General features: G+C 45.3%; 1 protein-coding gene across 1 annotated transcript in view; it reads left to right on the top strand.

Moving 5' to 3' along the window:
* The window catches only part of tacr1a (tachykinin receptor 1a), a 44,752-nt gene extending 23,878 nt beyond the window's left edge, over window positions 1–20,874 (top strand). Inside the window, exons 3-5 of the mRNA XM_070904087.1 lie at window positions 14,970–15,120; window positions 17,048–17,244; window positions 20,529–20,874. Coding sequence (XP_070760188.1) covers window positions 14,970–15,120; window positions 17,048–17,244; window positions 20,529–20,874 — 694 coding nt within the window. The remainder of the gene's footprint in view (window positions 1–14,969; window positions 15,121–17,047; window positions 17,245–20,528) is intronic.
* Window positions 20,875–21,700: the final 826 nt, after the last annotated feature.

Here is a 21,700-nt window from a genome sequence, read left to right as displayed (position 1 = left end):
TAAGCTCATTACTCCTATGGACACTTATGTGCATACAAATCCCATTGCTGCTAGTAATTGGATTGCGGCCGCTTCCGTTTTCTCTGAATTGGTTTTCTTCTGCCTCGTGGTAAATGCTGCGACCGGCTCCTGCGTGCGTCGGCTTTAGTTAACACTTTAAAAAGTGCTTGATTAAGCCGGCGTGGCAGAATGCTTGACTTCTTGGTTTAATTAAAGACAAGATTAGATTTCACTGCGTCTCTCTCCCTGCACTCATGTGAAAAGATGGGGTGAGAAAAAAAAAGCCACTAATAACATTAGCGACAGCTCGTGTCATTGAGCTGTGCCAGCACACACCACCATGATCAAAGTCCCAATTACAAACTCATTCAAGCAAATGTTGATAGGTGGTGGAAAAGTGGCTCAACGAAGAACGCTCAAAAAGTGTGCATGCTTGTTTTGTGAGTGTGCTGTTGATGTACAATATTGTCCCACAATTCAATGCACAAAGGAGACGGAGATGGTGGTGAGACAGCTCAAGATGAAGGTAAAGTATTTCGCTTTTTTCTTTAAGTTTAACGGTCAGGGGAATTCCAAAGCCACGGTTTGGTTGATGTTTGTTGTGCACATATTGTATCATTTCCTGAACTTGATTCCTTGTATACGAACTGCAATAATACTGCTTACAATTAGCATGCAGCATCGTCAATGCTATGATGACATGTCAAAATGTGAAACAAGCGTTTTTACTGGAGGAATCTCAGTTCCATCAGTTCCCCCTCTGCACAGGTGTTTTCACTTTGTTTCCCTGGTTGGACCTGTGTGTGTGTGTGTCATTTAGGTGCCCATCTCAGAGCGCATGGTGCGCAGCTGGAGAGGAAACAAACATGTGGGTGGTTTATTCAGATGAAACAGCGAGTTGTTGGTGTTTTGGAAGCAAAATGCGTCTCAGTGCATCAATCTGCTGCCAGTTTTGGTGATTTTTATCAACAAGAGCAAACCAAACACTTGCAGCAAATGTGCAAAAAATAATGCTTCAAATGTGAATAAACTATTTTAATCAAATGCTTTCCAATCAGTGCATTTAAATACACTATATTGCCAAAAGTATTGGCTCACCTGCCTTGACTCGCATATGAACTTAAGTGACATCCCATTCTTAATCCATAGCGTTTAATATGACGTCGGTCCACCCTTTGCAGCTATAACAGCTTCAACTCTTCTGGGAAGGCTTTCCACAAGGTTTAGGAGTGTGTTTATGGGAATTTCTGACCATTCTTCCAGAAGCGCATCTGTGAGGTCACACACTGATGTTGGACGAGAAGGCCTGGCTCTCAGTCTCCGCTCTAATTCATCCCAAAGGTGTTCTATCGGGTTGAGGTCAGGACTCTGTGCAGGCCAGTCAAGTTCATCCACACCAAACTCTCTCATCCATGTCTTTATGGACCTTGCTTTGTGCACTGGTGCACAGTCATGTTGGAACAGGAAGGGGCCATCCCCAAACTGTTCCCACAAAGTTGGGAGCATGGAATTGTCCAAAATCTCTTGGTATGCTGAAGCATTCAGAGTTCCTTTCACTGGAACTAAGGGGCCAAGCCCAGCTCCTCAAAAACAACCCCACACCATAATCCCCCCTCCACCAAACTTTACACTTGGCACAATGCAGTCAGACAAGTACCGTTCTCCTGGCAACCGCCAAACCCAGACTCGTCCATCAGATCGCCAGATGGTGAAGCGCGATTCGTCACTCCAGAGAACGCGTCTCCACTGCTCTAGAGTCCAGTGGCGGCGTGCTTTACACCACTGCATCCGACGCTTTGCATTGCACTTGGTGATGTATGGCTTGGATGCAGCTGCTCGGCCATGGAAACCCATTCCATGAAACTCTCTACGCACTGTTCTTGAGCTAATCTGAAGGCCACATGAAGTTTGGAGGTCTGTAGCGATTGACTCTGCAGAAAGTTGGCGACCTCTGCGCACTATGCGCCTCAGCATCCGCTGACCCCGCTCCGTCATTTTACGTGGCCTAGCACTTTGTGGCTGAGTTGCTGTCTTTCCCAATCGCTTCCACTTTGTTATAATACCACTGACAGTTGACTGTGGAATATTTAGGAGCGAGGAAATTTCACGACTGGACTTGTTGCACAGGTGGCATCCTATCACAGTACCACGCTGGAATTCACTGAGCTCCTGAGAGCGACCCATTCTTTCACAAATGTTTGTAGAAACAGTCTGCATGCCTTGGTGCATGATTTTATACACCTGTGGCCATGGAAGTGATTGGAACACCTGATTTCAATTATTTGGATGGGTGAGTGAATACTTTTGGCAATATAGTGTAGGTATCTTAAAGCAGGAACGCCGGTGAAAACCTTCCTAGAGTCGGCTCTAAAAAGCACTTAAGAGCACACATTCAATTGACTTGATTTTCTTTATTTTACATCCATTTAATGTTGAGGCAGTCCAGTAATTATTGGATTTGGATGAAAGAGTTGGGAAGAAAAGACTGAGTGCGATTTGAAAACAGGAAAGACTGGTAAATACTCTTTTCCCACAGAGAGGGCTTGAGAGGCAAATGTATTGTTCCATTGTTTCTGAAAATTAGACCCATGGTTTTATTTTGTCATTTTGTCGTATTTTGTTTATTGAAACCCCTGTAACCAGCCCAAACCAAACTACAGGTAGTAATCCAAAAATATTGTTGACAGACTTATGGGCATATGGGACCTCGTTCCATTACCCTTATTTTAGCTTTGGCTTCATTAATAGGCACTGTCCCTGCCAAATATATATATCTTTAAAACTGTGTATGAGATCCTTTCAGGCTAATGACTAAACCTGACTGAGCTCTTAAGGCTCTGATGTTAGCTGTCTATGCAGTGTACTCCCTTGATTAGGTAACACACCTTCTTTGCAGTGTATCTGTGTATGTCTCAGTGTGTGGTCACTTTTACTCTGATGAAAGCTCCTGTGCTCCTGGGTATTCAGTGGGATTAACATAATTGTAGTTAATTGCCAAGGAAATGGCCTGTGAGGCTCATCTGCCGCGTTCGCAGAGGGGAAAACAGATTGCCCCTCTGTGGATGCTGGAGTCAGGGGGTCTTCCCTCTCTGAACGCTGTTAAACACAATGTGCACGCTGGTTCTACACAGCTCAGGGTGATATAATGCAATTTTCCACATTTGTCCATATTGATGGACATTAATGCATGCACACATACGTATATACACAGACCACAACACACAAATGTATTGACCGTGCTACATATTAACCGGCACACTCACTTAACAGGGAATTAACGGGATCAAACACTGTGTCTGTGATAGATTACCACATAATCAGCTAAATACTGAAACTGTCATATTGAATTATTTCATAAAGGGTTGAAATACATTGGACAGTTATTGGAGCAGAGGTCTCACTGCCGCCCCTGGCATCTTAAATTGTGTTACGAAGCAAAACTATTTCTCAGTCCTTTGGCAAACACACTAATGGTGATTGATTCAGCCCTCGACTCGAATGAGTAAAATTTTATTTTACGACTTGCTGCATCAGTGCTTCACAATTAGGAGGGGCTGGCAGGCGGCGAAATAGATTCACAGGCCTTCTGCCCACTGACACTGAAATGCCAAGCCCCCTGCAAGTGCACCGGGCTTAAAAGCCAATTTGACATAGTGGCCAAACCGTGTAATTACAACTTCCGGGTCCGTCACGTGATGCACATGTTTAGATATTAGCTCTTTTAGCACATTGTCTCCTTCCGTTGTCATGTTCTACAAAGCAACTGCTCTTTTATAATCAGGCTACTTCTCTGGGACAGGAATGCCATTTAGCAAGGCACCAAATCCATTTTATTAATCTGCAGAGCATATACTATCGTCCATAATTTGCTCTTGATCCTTTTCCTCTGTGTCTTTGTATTTATTTTACCATTTGATGTCTTCACAGAGCTAATCAGGCCCATTTATGACAAGCCTATGATCTTAGCTCATACCTCAAAGAGCCTTGAACAAATACCCAGTCAAGCTTTGATGGGATCCAGATAAAGGCAAAGACCTTTTTCACACATTTCTCTTTTTTTTTTTGGTTTGGCATTTTAGCCTTAATTGGACAGTTTGACAGTGAAGCGGCAGATGGGAAACGGGAGGAGAGAGAGGGGTATGTCATGCACCAGTCGGAATCGTCACAGAAGACAATTTGACATGTCACAGTAGAAAAAGGACAAGGACAAAAAAGCACAGGTGTATATGAATGATGGCTGAATTCCATTTAGTTGCCTTAGTTTCAGGGTACTCTTTTGTGCATGGTGGCTCTCTGTCACACTCAGTGCATTTACATGCACTTAAGTATCCAGGTTGCCAGTAGAAACCAGGTCATGGCACGATATGAATACATATATACAACATTAACTGTAAAATAAAAATACAGATATTTTCTTTTTTTAATCAGAAAAGTAAGTGGAAGTAGATTTTCTGCCCTAAATAGTGTCTGCAGGTATTTCCTCCACCCACAAGGTAGGCCTGAGAGGCAAAACCCAGGACAAAAAATTTAGTAAAGCACTCGCTGCACAGCTGCCAGCTGCTGTTTACGCTTGCTGTTCTCTTATCTGGACTAAGGCGGCTGGACAGTAAGACACAGGTGGAGAGATTTTGGCAAGAAAATCAACCTCAAACAAAAAAAGCGAGGGGGACAAGAACAGGGAGGGGGACAAGAACAGGGAGGGTCCCCTGACGTAATTTTCATGCTCCCACGCTGTGTTGTAAACAACAGATGGACCGTAAACATTACTAATCGAGGACAGGTTGAGTGTGAGCATTTATCGACATCCATCTGTTTTTTTTATAAACTAGAAAGTTGTGGAGAGATGTATAGCCCAAGGTGAGGTTTAGGTGAACTCCTCTCTTCACCAGAAATATGAAAACAGGTGGATGGAGCACTTGGCATGTGGTAGAAATGGGTTGACCGTTGTTCTCTGTGGCGTCTTGGAAGAATGGGTGATGAATGGAATCCTGGGAAGAGATGGTGTTGTGGGGCCATCATCCCTCAGAGACCCTCCGCCATTACTCCAGCACCACTCTCTCTGAGCAAGGGGCCAGGGAGTGGACATTCTTGCCCTAGAAACAGTACAACACAAAAAGATTGGTAGACTGTGAGTAAAGCCAGCACAGTTTTAATGGAATACAGCAACAGGGTGAGCGACTGAAGAGAACTCACATGTGCAGACACGGCCGTCCGGATATCTGTGTAACAGGTAGGTATGGGACCCAATTGCAGCACAGATACAGGCAGGTATGGTTGGTAATGACTTTTATTTTCGGCACGTGCAGGGAATAATGCAGACCTTGCTTCTGGCCGTTTACCCCCAGAGGCTCCGCGGCGAGTCGTGAGCTCAGCTGAGCCGAACCGAAGTGGAGGCGAGTACGGGTGTCCATGAGACATCCATGGCGGGATCCTCCTCCTGAGCATCAGGGGGTGTCTTATCCTCATCCGAGGGTGATTCCTCTCCGTCCTCATAGGCCCCGTTCTCACGGTCATTAGACGCCTCGGACGACAGGGAGGAAGGTGGTTCAAAGGCGGTGTGCCCTGAGTGCGTGGCGGATTTGACCAGCTGGTCCGGGTGACACTGGTGGAACTCCCTGATGAGCCGGGTGTCCAGGATGTGCCGCGCCGGAACCCAGGACCTCTCCTCAGGGCCGTACCCCTCCCAGTCAACCAGGTATTGGAGACTCCTTCCCACGGCGAAGGAGGCGGTGAACCGTATAGGCAGGACCTCCTTCAATAAAGCGGGGCGGAGAAGGAGGTGGTGCCGCGGGGACCAGGGGGCTCTCTCGGACCGGCTTGACCTTGGAGACGTGGAACGTGGGGTGGATCCGCATGGACCGAGGTAGCTTGAGTCTCACCATCGCAAGGTTGATGACCTTCTGAATCTGGAAGGGGCCGATGAACCTTGGAACTTCTTCAACTCTACCCGCAAGGGTAAATCACGGGTGAACAACCACTCCTTCTGGTTGGCATGGTAGGTGGGGGCCTGGGTGCGGCGACAGTTGGCAGCGGTGGCGTATCGGTCAGCAGAGCGAAGAAGAGTGGCCTGAGCTTGGATCCAGGTCCTGTGGCAGCGGCGGATGAAGGCCTGGACTGACGGGCAGGATACCTCCTTTTCCAGGACCAGAAACAGGGGAGGCTGGAACCCATAGGCGCACTGGAAGGGGGAAAGTCCAGTGGCAGAACTGGTCAGGGTGTTATGGGCATACTCCACCCACAGTAGCTGCTGGGACCAGGACGAGGGGTGTTTGGACACCATGCAGCGCAGAGCCATCTCCATCTCCTGGTTTTTGCGTTCGGTCTGGCCGTTGGACTGGGGGTGGAACCCGGATGACAGGCTGACGGTGGCCCCAACGAGCGTGCAGAACTCCCTCCAAAACACCAAGGTAAACTGGGGTCCCCGGTCGGAAACCACATCGGTGAGGAGAGGCGGAAGACGTGAAGAAGCATGAGCTCAGCTGTTTCCTTGGCCGACGGGAGCTTGGGCAGGGGCACGAAGTGGGCCATCTTGCTGAACCAATCTACCACCGTCAAGATGGTGGTGTGTCCCTTGGACGGTGGCAGACCGGTAACAAAGTCCAGGGAGATGTGAGACCACAGCCGATGGGGCACTGGCAGTGGTAGCAGGAGACAAGCAGGAGCTTGATGGGGAGACTTGTGCTGGTTGCAGACAGGGCAAGCGTACACAAACTCCCGGGTGTATTCTTCCAGGGACGCCCACCAGAACCTCCGCTGGATGCCCGGGTGACAGGTGAGGCGGGAGTTGTGAGCCCACTGGAGGATGTCGGACCGCACAGTGGAGGGAACAAACAGGCCATGGTCGGGCAGACAGGCACTGGGTCCAGGTTGGTCCTCCAGGGCTGCCTTGACTCTTTCTTCCACCTCCCAGGTGAGAGAGGTGACCAGGTGTGGAGAGGGGAGGATGGTATCGGGACCGGAGACGGAGTCCTCCTTCTCCAAAAACTGACGGGACAGGGCATCGGGCTTCACATTGTGGGACCCGGGTCGGTAGGACAGGGAGAAGTTGAACCTCGTGAGGAATAGAGACCATCGGGCTTGGCGGGAGTTGAGCCGACTGGATGTATTCGAGGTTCTTATGGTCGGTCCACACCAGGAGAGGCAGCTTGGTCCCCTCGAACCAGTGGCGCCATTCTTCAAGGGCCAGTTTGACCGCCAGAAGTTCCCGGTTGCCGATGTTGTAGTTTCTCTCTGCTGGGGTCAGACATCTGGAGAGGAAGGCACAGGGATGGAGTTTCTGGTCGCCGGCCGACTGCTGAGAGAGGACTGAGAGGGTGGCTAGCATGGTTAGCGCCTGCTCCGCATGAAGTCCTTATTTGTCTGACAGAAAACAGACAGGCACCCCGACTCTGTCAGACGAAAGGTTTCCAGTAAACCACAGATTATAACCGCACATTAGTCGAGACCGTCATACTTAGGCAAGTGATGAAGCAAGCAGGGGAAAGGCAGCACTCTGGGGTGGTGTCCGTATATGGAGGAGAGGAAGGCTGAAAAGTAGCAGTAGAATTTGTGGTGGAGCTGGGGCGTCAGTTTCTCTCAAAGGAGGACAGGGCAAAAAAGAGAACACAGCCATCGTTTCAGCACCTCGAGGGTTGAATTTACTTGCTGTTCACATCCAGCTTGTGTAACCGCTTAAAAACAATTGATTAGGAAACCCACACTTTCTTTTCGGATTTCCTGTCGTCCAGAAAGAGCCAGGATTAAAAATCCTTCTTTTCCTGCTGGAAAAGCGCTGATAATCCTTGAGGTACTTTTCTGTGACTAAGAAAAATGTATGAGTAACATTTGAATTTTACATCACACACACATTCCTGTACATGCATCAAGGTGAGATCTGGATAAATCAACCTGGGGAGTGAGGACCACCCTTTCTGCTACATAATGCTAGGTGGCTACCTGAGTCCACTCTTCACCGGAGCTTTTAAAAAAACAAAAAACAAAGGAAAAACCATGAACCTTGCCACTTATTCCAGCTCTTGTTCACTAAGATCCAGGAGTTGGCAGAGTGTGGCAACATGTTTTCTTAATCTGGTTGATCTCAGGAGTTCAGGGTGTTCTGCTTTGCTTTCCTCTTCATATCTTCACAGTCAGTCACATCCATGTATATATGTCATCGCACCAGGTCTTACAAAGACAGAGTTAGAGGGATTTTCTGCAGGTAAGCCAGCTTCATTTCACCTTTTAATCAACAAATCAATTGACTCCTTCAAGAAAAAAGGTACCTTTCTGCCTCTTTTCCCCCCCAACTTCTATGCGGGTTAGTAGCTTGCTCAGATCTTTTTCTAATGGGGACAGGGTTTCATAAATGTCCTCATTTATGGGATTTGTGCTTGCTTTCTTCTAAGTCTCAAGAGTCAAGAGCAATGTCTCCCCTTTACGCTGCTTGTTAAAGACAATGCGCCAGAACCGTCTTGTTTAACGTCTTGTAAAATCAGCTGTTGCGTCAGTTCCCCCTTGCTTAATCTTCCACCATCCCGAGATAGTTCCCCAGAGCCATCACATTTTTGGTGAGGGGGATGTCATCTTGTTTATTCTCTCTCTTTTCTTGTACAGTTTGGAGTTTGTTCTGCTCTGCCAGAATCAGGACCTCCACAGCTCCTTTGAGACAAATTCCAAATTTGACTGCTGTGGAAGGTTTTCCATACTCATTTTTGCCTGGACTAAACTCTGTTATCCTCTTACCTCTTTTTATGGTGCACATAAATCTTCAAGACCCTCCACAGTCTTGTTCATATCTTTAGCAACCAACATGATGTACTGGTGCCTTGACGTCACACGCCCATGTTTTGCATTTTGCAGTGATTCACCATATCTTCAAATCAAAGAATCACTCCTGATGTGAAAGGACACATCATCTTGTCTCCTGTTATTAATGACATCCTGACATCCGCCAGAGGAAGCCGCAATTGGAAGCAGGCGTGCAGCATGACTCTGTACAATTCTTCTTGGTTTTTTGATGTCATCCGCCACTCGTGATTTTTTACTTCTGCATGAGGACTTGTGTCTCCACAAATCCTTTTTAGCAAACATTCCATGACAATATGAGTAAGGCAAATAACCCTTAATAGAAGCGGCTGCTTCCATGTCACTAGTTGTCCTCTGCCTTTATCCAACACTTGGTGTTGTGCTTGAAATCCTTTTTATTGTGCAGTTGTTCCAAATGAACCTTTCTTTTTTTTGAGTGGAAAGCTGAAGGCATATGCTACATTCTTAATGTCCATATGCTTTCTCAGCAAATGCCTTGCCGTCTTTAAGTTTGATTGGCCACAGTAGAGACAGTTTTTATGGTCACAGTTGGTTTCGCATTATCTGTTTATTCACATAAGTTCTGAGGTTCTTGTGTTTTTGAACGGTGCACTTGCCTCTGCTGATCTTCATCTTCTCTTGAATTTGTGTCTGGACCTTTTAAGATCTTCATCACTGGACAATTTCTCACCTAACTTTGTCTGGGTTCTTTAAAAGAGTCACTTTATCATCATAATCTCACTCACTGATACTAAGTGAAGTCAATTGTAAAGTTATATTGTAACAAAACAATGCACACAAGTTTTTGATCCAGTTTTGGTTACATGGACCTTACAGCCAACTGTGATGTTGCATATGAGTGGTGACGATAGGGTCGGGAATCCAATCACAGTTGAGGGTGCTACAATTAGATAACAAAGCAATTCTCAATGCATCTTTGTGGATATTCCTTTTTTGATTACCATAATTTTACTTTGAAGTCCCCATGAAGTCAAAATTGATGTTTAAATGCTTTTATGACTAATAAACGCTACAAGTCCCTTCCTAGCTTCATGTTTTTACAGGGAACATGTAAATATGTTATGTAATATATTTACATATTCCAAATAGCACTCTGCTGGCCTTTTCATGGGAACTTTACGTATGACCACATTCATTATAACCTCATTAATATAATTAATTGTAATTAATATTATCAAGACAAAAGGCTAACTTGTCTTGATGAAATTAATTATAATAATTGTTTTTGTTCCACCTGTGTGGAGGTCAGTCTTCCCTGCATCCCCATCATCCCTATGACTAAACTGTGGAGCACCAAACATGTCAACTTATTGCATCCCTGGTATGATCCCAGACAATATTAGTAAAGGGGTATCTGTTGTTATTACAGTTGAGTAAAAATGCCTGAACATATTCAACCGTGGAGCTTTATTATTCAAAGGTAGCCTATATCATTAGGAAGGTTTATTTTCACATATGGCATGTGAGACTCAGAAGTGTGACCACTTACGATAAGCGAGATACAAAATAATTAAAGCAAACACTATATTTAGGAAAATGGTGATAGTGCAACACAGCATTAATTACCACACAGTGCCGGTGCTTGTGCTGGTGAGCAAAATAGCATTGAGAAAACAAATGTAAAACAGTAAATGCATCCCCAGTCCTTCTTGACTGTATGTCTCTTGCCCGTAAAGGAGGTGGTCATTGTCTGACCTGCACCTTATCAGCCTCGCTGTGTCTGCGTCTTTCCCTGTTAAATGAGACGTATTTCAGATCTAGTCAGTAAAGGGCAACCTTCAAATGTGCCAGATGTGGGGGTCGGAGTATTTATACGTCATGGTGTTCAGCTGAAAGTTTCTCTCGTGTATCCTCGCTCATGGCTCCTCGGAGCAGAAGAGCTTTGGGAAGGCATGCAAGATGGTGGACCGAAAAGACTTTTGGTTCAAGCGAGGATTGAGGAGCGAGGAAATATCAAATAAGAGAGTTAAGATGTACCATCAGTGTGCCTGGCTTTCGTTCTTTGTTTCATGAAGCTCCCAATCAACTAACTCTTCCTATCCTATCGGTGGAACCTGATCCACCTCGCTCGCTCTCTCTCAGCACAGCAGACTCAGTCTCCCCACACCGTTATGTTTATTCTTTGTTTTCTTTTATTTACTTAATAAACTCAATTTGGTTTATCCAAAAAAAAATTCTGAGGTGAACTCCCTATCAACACAGCAATGTAACAAAAATCGGCTGCTTTACAGGGCATCATGGCAAAATGAATTAAGAGAGGTAAGATTTGAAATGGCAGTTTCGCCTACTGAGCAGACAGAGGGACTTCTGTCCACTCTTTTCGTCATGGCTAGCTTTCTTCACCTCCGCAGGGTCTCCTGGGACACCACGCGGGACATTTTGTCTGCCTTTACTTTCAGTTGGTGCAGGAATACTGTTTTTTTTTCTTTAACAGCCCTGACCAGTCCTGTCAGCTGGTCCTGGGAAGAGGTCCCACAGGGGTGGCAGGGTCTCCCTCAGGCATTTGAAGAACTGATAGACATTCCTCAATTAAAAGTTGTCGTCGTTATCTTTTTGCCAGCAGAGCTCAGGCAGTTTGACCATCCGTGGAACCACAAGGTTGGATTTAGGTGCTGTCCACGTCAGGCTTGTGTCATAACTGTTATGACGCAACATAGACTTCGATGTCTGGTGAAATCGCTCCAGAGCACCCTGACTCTGTGGATGGTATGCTGACGCACAGTTATGCTTCACTCCCAGTTGTCGCAAGACCTGTTTAAACATATGTGAAGTGAAGTTAGAACCTTGGTCACTCTGGATCACACATGGAATGCCAAAAATGGAAATGAACTGAGTTTAAGCCTTAACCACTGCCTTTACTGAAATGGAACGCAAAGGAAAAGCTGCTGGATATCTTGTCGTTTGGCACAGCTATGCACAACCACACCTAGAGGGAGGCAACAGCCCCACACAATCTATGATTAAATGCTCAAATGGTTGGCCAACAGCTGGAATAGGACAAAGAGGTGCAGTCCTAATAACACGACTAGGTTTACCAGTGAGCTGGCAAGTATGGCATGCCCTAACATATTTGGCCACGTCGCGCTTCAGCCGAGGCCAAAAGAAATAGCGTAGGACGCGGTCGTAAGTTTTCTTTATTCCCAGATTCCCACAACTATTATGCGCTGTTCGCAACACCACCTCGCGGAAATTGCTAGGTACCACCACCTGAAAAACTGCCTCCCTCACCCAGTCTCCAACACAGGGCACCCACTTACGTACCAACAGGCCCTCTTCAACAAGGTACCCCTGGGCAACATCTTCAATCTCATCAGCAGACAAAACCTCATCCAACAGAGCAGATATTGATAAATCAGACTTCTGACTCTTCATCCATTCCTCTCTAGAAACCGACTGAGAAAGAACAGGCAGTAAAATTGGATGCTTGGTGCACACTGTGCTTGTGGAAGTACATGTTTAAAATTCCTGATAAATGTAGTGGGGGGGGGGGGGGGGACTAAAGGCAGATGCTATTTGCACCCAGGTGTCAGTAGCCAACAATGCCATTTGCACCTGGAATGGAATAGAGGAAAAGTTGGCGGATCACCAAAGTCATCATCCTCTGGGGACCATGAATGTCATTACATTCGATTCTATTGTTGTTTAGATATTTCAGTCTGAAGCAAAGTGGTGCACCACCCATCAGCCTCCTTGTCACGCAACAGCTTTATCGGAACACGTTTCTCACTGCCAACCAAAGAGACAAAAGCATTAGTAATAAATGGCTCAAAACCCGAGCCGTTCCTTGAGCTAACACCCACCAGTTCTGCCACTGCAGTAGTGGAACAAAGCATAGCTGGAGTATATGATGGCAACTGACGCTTAGGTTTTGATTTTAAAAGTGGACACAGATCCTTCCAGTGGCCCTCCTCACGGCAGTAATTGCACACCCAGGCACCCTCAGGCCGACCAGTAACTAGAGGCTTACGCAACAGACCTGGTTTTAGAAAATTTCCACCAGCGTGGGAATTTACAAAGCTATCATTCCCATATTCACACTTCTCGGAAAAAACACCTTTGTGTGAGAATACAAAATCATCTGCCAATTCAGCTGCTTTAAGTGCAGTAGAGGGTTTCTGTTCGTTAACATAAGTAGCAATGTGTTGAGGAATAGTGTTTTTAAATTGCTCCAACACCAACATCTCACAAAGGCTGTCAAAATCATCAACTTTAGCAACTGAGCATCAACGATGAAAATGAGATGTCAAATCACGAACAAACTCCACATTTGTTTGCTTATCACCTTTTACCCAATTCTGAAACTTCTGCCGATATGCTTCAGGGACCAATTCATACATTTTCAACACAGCCGACTTACCCTCACGGACCAACTGCAATTTAGTCTGCTACACTTCCAGCCCTACTCTTTCAGTGCCCAGACGAATACTCTCCAACTCAAGCTGCTTTTCAGTTTCTACCTTTAAACGTAATTTCTCCTGCTCAAACTGCATTGCTAACAACTCTTTCTGCTGCTCAAAAGTCAGCCCTGCTGCCTGCACCCCCACTGGTATAGGTACCGGCTCTGACAAGACCCGGTGAGGCTCACTCTCTTCTAACACGCCTTGCTCAAACAAAGACGACAATAATAAATCCCGAACGTCATCTTTACGTTTTTTCTCAGACACAACAATACCTTAATGATCAGCTATTTGAAATAATTGATCTTTCTTGCAGCCATAAACAAACGCCGCCGTAGGCACATCAAAAAACTTACCGTCACAGATAGTCAAGCATTAACTGATACACATGACAGCCCTTTACAGAAAATTTCCCCCTGACTGCCTGACCAAAACTTACTAGAAACTCACCCCTAGTCTTCATGCGGGTGTATTAAGCACCAAACCAGCGAGTCTGTGAAGCCACCTGCAGCAGGAAACCCCACCAGACCACACGGAGTGCCCCCAAGATAGCTGTCCGAAGACAACTAACGCTAACCGCTCCCCACAGCACTAGGAAAACAAAAAAACGACACAACCCAAAGGGGGTGTGCCCTACAGCCTACCGGAGAAATCTCTGTAAATAGAGCATCAAAACAGCTCACCCTCTGGACGGCACCAAACAATCAACGTCGGGTCACAAAGAACACTGCTGCCAAACAACTCAAAGCGTGTCTCCCCAAAACCCACTGCAGCCTCACAAAGCATGCAGGAGAGTCAAAGCCAGCACTCAGCTGGACCAAACCCACTAATCAGTGCAATCAACACCATGTGCCCACTGCCACCTAAGGCACAAGAAACAAACTTGACATACCTGAATAGACGAGCCCCCATTTGTTATGACCTGGCTCAAGATGGCCACAACAAAAGGAGAGACACACAAAGGATTGAAGATTAAAGCTTATTTTTTCTTAAATCAAATTAAAGCCAAAGATAATATGGGGTATGAAAACCAGTAGAGTCAGTGGTGTGTGCGTGATGCATGCGTGAATCATGTCTGTGCAAGTGTTGCGAATGCAAACCAAATCCTAAAGGGGAAAACTAGAACACCATAACAAAAACCGGGATGTAGCCACTCACACAACCAATAGAAATAGACCACTTAGAGCCGCCGTCAAGATGACCTCAGGGGTCATCACATAACCGATTAGTAAAAAATGATTAGGAGAGCCACACTTAATGCTAACACACAACATAGAGGCGAAGTCATTGTGTTCCAGAAAGATTCACTGTTGTGTCACGGTGAAATGTAATAATGAAGACTCTGATGCTTGCATGGACAATGGCTGCTCACAAAATTCATGGTCACAGTAAAAAAAGCCAGATCAACGGATTCTTGACTTGAGTGCAATGATATATGTAATGCTCTCACGAGTACTATGCTTGTCACAACTCCTTCATCTTCCTACAAACAAAATGAAGCCATGGCCTGATGCACTTGACGAACTGGCTAGATGAGGACGCACTAGCAGCCCACTTTGACCATATAAAACTTATTATGAACTTATGTCTGCACAGCTCATTCTGTTACAGGAAACATGGGTCCTTAACATTGTAAATCCCACAGACCTTTATACACTATAAAACAAACCACAACATGTTTTTTCCACAGGCTCAACTTGCGTCTTCAGTCAAAAACAATCCATTTATATGATTTATATGTGATATGGGATGTATGTCTTGTTGTAGGTACTATGTGTGCGTGGCCATCCTGCTCTACTTCCTTCCTCTGCTGGTGATGGGCTGTGCTTATCTGGTGGTGGGACTGACCCTCTGGGCCAGTGAGATCCCTGGAGACTCTTCTGACCGCTACAAGGAGCAGCTGACCGCCAAACGCAAGGTAACCTGCATTTAGAAAGAATTTTGGATCGGCAACTATTGTAATCAGATTACTCCAACCTCGTAGACTGCAGCCCAGAACAGGACGTGGCTGCAGCGTTCATGTCTGCCTGCATTTTTCCTCCAGTGATGAAATTATCATCACAGCGCCATGAACCTGAATCCCAGCCTCTCTTCTTTAGCCTCTCCTCTTTGGTGGTTTTTCAGCCCTCCGCAGTCTCTTCATGTTCTGTTTTCGCACTCCTCCTCTGCCTCCCCCACCTGTTTCTTTCCTTTACAGTCATCTTTCATGGCCCATGCTTGTGAGGTGTGTTCACAGTTTCAGTGCTGCAGTTCCTTGCAGAATACGCTCCTAATGAAGAAACTTGCAGAGACTCGCCTGTCTGACCCTCGAACATAAAATGAGAATCCCATGACGCCTTACACAGACATATTTACTAAGGTGCCTTGTGCATTGTTGAGATCAGTCCCTGCAGGTCAGTCTGTGAACATTTCCTTTGGTAGATGTTTTGAAACATGGACACCACTTACTGTATTTCATCCTATTTTACTTTAGTTTTCTGTATTTTACTTCACTTTATGTCTCGCTTTGTTTAATTTGCTCATCAATCCTTTTTTAGCCATGCTAGCGGATGTGGTCAGTTGGCCACCACTTTGCTCCAGACTGATATACCTTAACAGTTATTGGATGGATTGCGGTGAAATGTTCATTCATTCATTGTCCCCAGAGGGTGTATCTTAATGACTTTGGTGATGAGGTTGGTTGTCATGAAAGTTGGTACACACATTCACGTCTCCCTCTGTAAGAATTTAAACTTACTTTTCCCAAAACTTTGGTTTCTGACCAAATACCTCTAATGTCATTCCCATCATGCTCAGCTGTATTTTGTGTTTAGTGCTAATTAGCAAATGTTAGTATGGTAACAAGCTGATGCTAAGCTGGTAAACATGGAAAACATTGTACCTGCTAAACATCAGTGTTTTGGCATTGTCACGTAGCCTCTTCGAGCTCCTCTCTCCTAGTGGCCATACAGCTATAATGGAGACATGGGACAAAGGGCATTTATGAAGCTGTGATGGACAGAAATCTCACTGTAAGATTGCTTTCTTTTCTTTTTCTCATTTTCAGTCTTCCCCATTGATTGCAGAAATTCCTTGATCTTGATCATTACCTGGGCGGGACACCAGTCCACCTCGCACTCTAATGAGGCAGCTTCACAGCTCTGTTACGTCTGTCCGTGTTCATTGTCAGTGAGCGCTGACTGTTATTGACGTCGCTAATGATGTGCCCCTGTGTAGATTTCCATTTCGACAGACAGAAAGTTCAAAGCAGATGAGCCTTTTCTGGACGGACAGATTTGTTGCCACTTGTTTAGCCCACAGAGAGGCTTGTGAAAGGAAAGAGGAGGTGAATGCTGAGTCCTCAGAGGGAGACAGTCAATGCAGTGCAGCATGTATCATCATCAAAACATCCACACAAAAAAAAAAAAGAAGAAGCAGGAAACGGAAGATACCTGCTGTGACATTGTTGTGATTGATGGCTTTCCTGGACAGGTTTTTACATGTATTATATATTATTTATGGGGCAAGTATACTGTTTAACTATTTATGTCAGGTTCGTTGTACTGAGATGTCTGCCCCCCCCCCCCCCTTTTGGCTGCTGTGCTGGCTGCTTGCAGATGCCCACTAGGTGTTTATCCTGGTTATTTGAGTGACTCGTTTTTTGAGCCAGTCTTCACAACAATAAACAAAAATCTGTAATATTTCTTGCAGCATGAAGGCTTCTTTTGCAACACTAAAGAAATAAAGATGTGTCATTCCCTGTCCCTTCAGCATTTCTGATCTAGTCTGAAAAGTACATGGCCACTGGAGGGGGGAAGCAAAACAGTACAAGTGAATACAAAATGGTGCTGTCATGTGTCCAATAGGTGGTGAAGATGATGATCGTGGTGGTGTGTACGTTTGCCATCTGCTGGCTGCCCTTCCACGTCTACTTCCTGCTGCACCAGTTCTTTCCCGACATGTTTGAGGAAAGGTTCATCCAGCAGGTTTATCTTGCCATCATGTGGCTGGCTATGAGCTCCACCATGTACAACCCTATCATCTACTGCTGCCTCAATGACAGGTTAGTCAGCACTGACACACACACACACACAAATGTAATGTTGTATTACTCATTTACTGTAAATTCTCAAATATTTACCTTAACTGCGGAGAGAACCAGGCTTATATTAGAGACCGACATTATATTGATGATGATTATATGATCTGCTCCAACTTTAATTAGTACATTTAACAAAAGCATCATTGTTCCGTAATCGCTACTGTGTTGTTTTAACAGAAATGCTGTTGTCACTAAAATTCATTCATTTACTATGTTCGGTGTTGAGCTGCTGTCAATAGAACTCAACACAGATGAAGCGTTCCAGTGGCTGTAAGGGCATAAGGCCTCTCTATCCTGGTAGCCTGTTAATTGGACACTTGAAAATGAGACCAGTATGACCTTCAGTGTTCATCGAAATTAACACAAACCACACAACTCTTCTCCTTTACACCATAGGGCTGTCACTCTTTATTCAAAACTGGAATTTCCATTCAAACATGGAAAGGTATTCAGTCTTTAAAGACCTGTTCGAATTCAGACTTCACAATTTATGAGCCCAACAATCTGTGCGTTGTACTAGAGCGGGGAGCTTTCCCCACAATGCACTGCCTATCTGACCAATTGCAAGCCCCGTTGCCCTATCAGTAAGCTTAGCTGTTTGGTTTTCTCTTTGCTAATGGAGAGATGGAGAAAACTAGCAAACTGTGGGCCGCTACCATAGCTCAGGGGTGGAGACGGCAACCATGAACCACAACATCTCAGGTTGGAGTCGGACCAGGGGTCTGTGTTGAATCTCTCACTCCCTAATTGACTATCATTACTCTACTGTCTGTAATGACAGCTAAAATGCCCCCCAAACCAACTAGCGAGCTGTGCTTTTTTCTCTCGATTTCCTTTATATACAGTCCATCACTCTGTCATGTGACTTATAGATCGCCATAGGAATATTAATGTCTATTAATACAAAGCTTAACACAACATTACAACCAACTTTTCAAAATACTGTATTTCAAGGAATCTCCGTTTTCTAATACAAAGAAACTAACTCTTTAAATCCATCTCTTCATACTCATGGATAACCCGTTTCTAATTCCTAAGGCACCACCCTGATGATGCAGCAAGAGTGTGGTGAATAAAGCGTGGTGTACTTGTACCTGAAGAGTTGTGCAAATGCTTTTCATGGGAATCCTGTGCAGGAAGTGTCATGACAGCAGCTTTACACTGAAGGAAATAGCGGCGAAGTACAAGCACTTAAATGAATTATTGAATGGCGACAGTGTTGTTGTTGTGTTGTTGGTGTACACTGATGGTTTTTATTCATGTTGTTGTGGTGGATGGTATTTGAGACCAGTTCTTTACTGGAGAATGTACAGTCATAAATCATTTCACAAGTATCAGTTCTAATTTCCTGCCTTGGTGAAGTGTTTCATTACACTATTCATAACTTCATGAAGTGAATCATCTCATCATTTATCCATTACAAGTCCAATATAGACCCCTGATTGGTGAATCCATCTTCGCGTACATTTAAAACATTCCGAAAAGACAACTTCCAAGTACAAAAAAATGTAGACGTCCAATGAGAAAGTAACAAGTATATCTCCACTTTTTTTTTTTAAGGAAAATATGACAACTCTTCAGGGGGGGAAAGATGTTTTTTTCTTGGTTACCAGCAATCATATTGTCCTTCAGGGCTTCAGACAATGACACACACACACACACACACACACAGTCAACACATGGCAGTATCCCCAATATCCTCCACTGCTGCCTTGGTGACAAGCAGTTGTGGAAACTCAGCCACCACAGCAGAGAAGCTGCTTATGCTCACTTCCACACTTGGACTGAAGTTGGAACAAACTTTAAAGCCCGTCCCCGAAACCGGCTGAATCCCACCGTGAACATCAACAATTCAAAACTCAAAACTGTGGCCTTCTGCCCGTCAATTACTTCCATTTAAAGATCGTTGTCTGGCAAAATGAAGGCAGATGGTCAGCTCTGCTTGTTGCCTTTTGTTGCCCGTTGTCCTCCATTGCGGCCACCTGTTAATTGTCTGTGTGCTGTCGGAGAAATGAGATTTCACACTCGGGCGTTTTCACCTCTGAAATTCATTAAGTCCTAAAAATGAAAAATATGTGGGCTGGACGGCAGTGAACTGAGGCTTAGTCATCATTCTTTACAGGATATCGACCGGCTTTTGTCTCTATCAGCTCAGCCGATTTAAATTCAAATGCGTGACCGATGATGGCCCTCTCCTCTCTCATTTTCCATCAATCCCTTCCCGTCTCTGTCCTGCTCTCGGCCATTGACATTTTCCCTTTTCCTTCCTTCTCCACTTGTCTCCCTGCCTGGGCTTTGTATGTATTTGTGTGTGTGTGTGTGTGTGTGTGTTTACTGAGGTTTCCATTCAGGTGCCAGCCTCTTATGATGCCTGCATCTCATCCGCACAATTCTTATTTCTGTCGTCTCTTCCTTCTGTGGTTATCATCATTTCTATGCAACATTTAAAAGTGCCTCTCAATAAAGGTCATCAGTAAATGTCACATGCAACATTTAATGCTAATTAACGTTGGAATGCATCTGTTTTACAAGCGCCGTCTTTTCTCTTTGCCTGTTTCTGTTTCTACATTCCATCTCTATTAGCCTCTGAACAGTGCAATACAGTCAGAATGCAAACACTGTATCAGCCGGTCTTCTGTTAAATTGTCGGTTTCTCTGGTTCTACATCAAGCTGTAGGATACAGCAAACGGTGTTGTCGGATTAGGAAGATTTCCAAGTTTGCTGCTTTTGATAGTGTGAAGTGGGAGAAAAAATGTTGTTGCTGATGCAGCTGAATATGTAAATACTGATTTGGTTCAGGATCACTGTCGTGGTTATGTATTTATCTGGGGTTTCTGCAAACTGCATTGCATGACCATCTAACTGCACCGACAACTGTGCCGTTTACTTTCAGATATTACTGTGGATTCTGTTATCTGTTTTCGATCACAGGCTAGTCTATAAAAGAAGCATACGGTTGGTATATCCATACACCTGGCCTCGTCTGTGATCTTCATCCGTCACATGCCGTTGACAGACCGTGTTGCGGTTGTAGAGGCCCATGATGTCGTATTCTCTTTAGAACTACTTTGAACAGAGAATGAAGAGTTAATATCATGGGCTTTCTTATTTGAGGTATAATACAATAAGATAACGATTGCACCGGTTGTATCCTTTAAACCTGCATTCATTGATCACAGCGTAACAAGCTGTAAACACAAATGTCCATATGACAGTGAGACTAATCTGTGCTTTTCTTGCACAGATTTCGTGCTGGTTTCAAACAAGCCTTCCGCTGCTGCCCCTGCGTCCCTCGGGGCTCTTACGAAGGCCTGGAACTCAAGTCCACTCGCTACCTTCAGACCCAGACCAGCGTTTACAAGGCCAGCCGGATGGAGACCACCGTGTCCACTGTTCTCCAGGCTGGGGACGAAATGGAGCAGGCCAAGGTCAAGGCGACGGCGGGTCCAGGGCCCGGTGGGGCTGCCATCGGGGCCAGACCGCATAGCTCCTCCCTGGACCTCACCTCGAATGGGTCATCGTCCCGGAGCGTCTCTAAAACAGTATCGGAGACGTCCAGCTTCTACTCCAGTAACAACCTGCAGGAATAGACCTCAAGCACAGGTGGCCTTTTGCCGGACAGCAGGGAGAGCGAGTGAGTGGACTGTTCATGTCGCTGCTTTTGCCTGCGCGTATTCCTGCAAAAGTACAGCGCGAATGTGTGAGTTTGTCTGCCAGTGACTGTGTCTGAGTTTTTGATGAATACATTTCCAGTGTGTTCGCTGGAACATCATGTCAGGTCATTCGCAAGTGAGACTAAGTCCTTGTACAAAGCACTCAAGCTGTTCACAGCTAACGATCAACTCCCGTCCAAAAGGTTTGCTCAGTGTCAAACGCGATGACGCTTGCTTCGACAACATGAGCACATTCCAGTTCGAATGCTAAACTGAGGCAGACACAAGCGTCTCCGATCTTCACAGCCTCTGCTCGTCACGCCAGCCTTCTCTCAGCGCACGCGGAAGGTTCACACATCCGCAATCACACGAGCTGTGTGACTTCACACAGTCTATTTTAGAGCGGAGCTATAACACGAGACCAGCATGCTTTGAACACAGAGGCTCCACGTTTTTTTAACAAGGGTGTTCTCCGCAAAGATACATTGTTTGGAGACCTCAAGGTTTTCAGAAGGCTCTCAACGCCTCTAGCGGAGGAAACCTGGTTTTCACAGGAGCTCTCTCTCACCAGAAGATTGAAAACAGAGGCAGATGTGTGGTTCCAGCTGAAAGGCTCTCCCAGAAGAGGTGACGGAGAAGAAAAACAACAAAGCATAAACTTTGAACTTTGCATGTGTGAGTGTGAGCATGCACGCACCTGCATGTGCGCGAGCTCATCAGAATGCCAACTCTCTCTCTCTCTCTCTCTCACCGAGCAGGACTT

The sequence above is a fragment of the Enoplosus armatus genome, chromosome 4 (genome assembly GCF_043641665.1).
Source record: "Enoplosus armatus isolate fEnoArm2 chromosome 4, fEnoArm2.hap1, whole genome shotgun sequence".
NCBI classification, from domain to species: domain Eukaryota; kingdom Metazoa; phylum Chordata; class Actinopteri; order Centrarchiformes; family Enoplosidae; genus Enoplosus; species Enoplosus armatus.
Note: the sequence above shows the minus strand (reverse complement) of the source record. Positions and strands in the feature narration are given on the sequence as shown.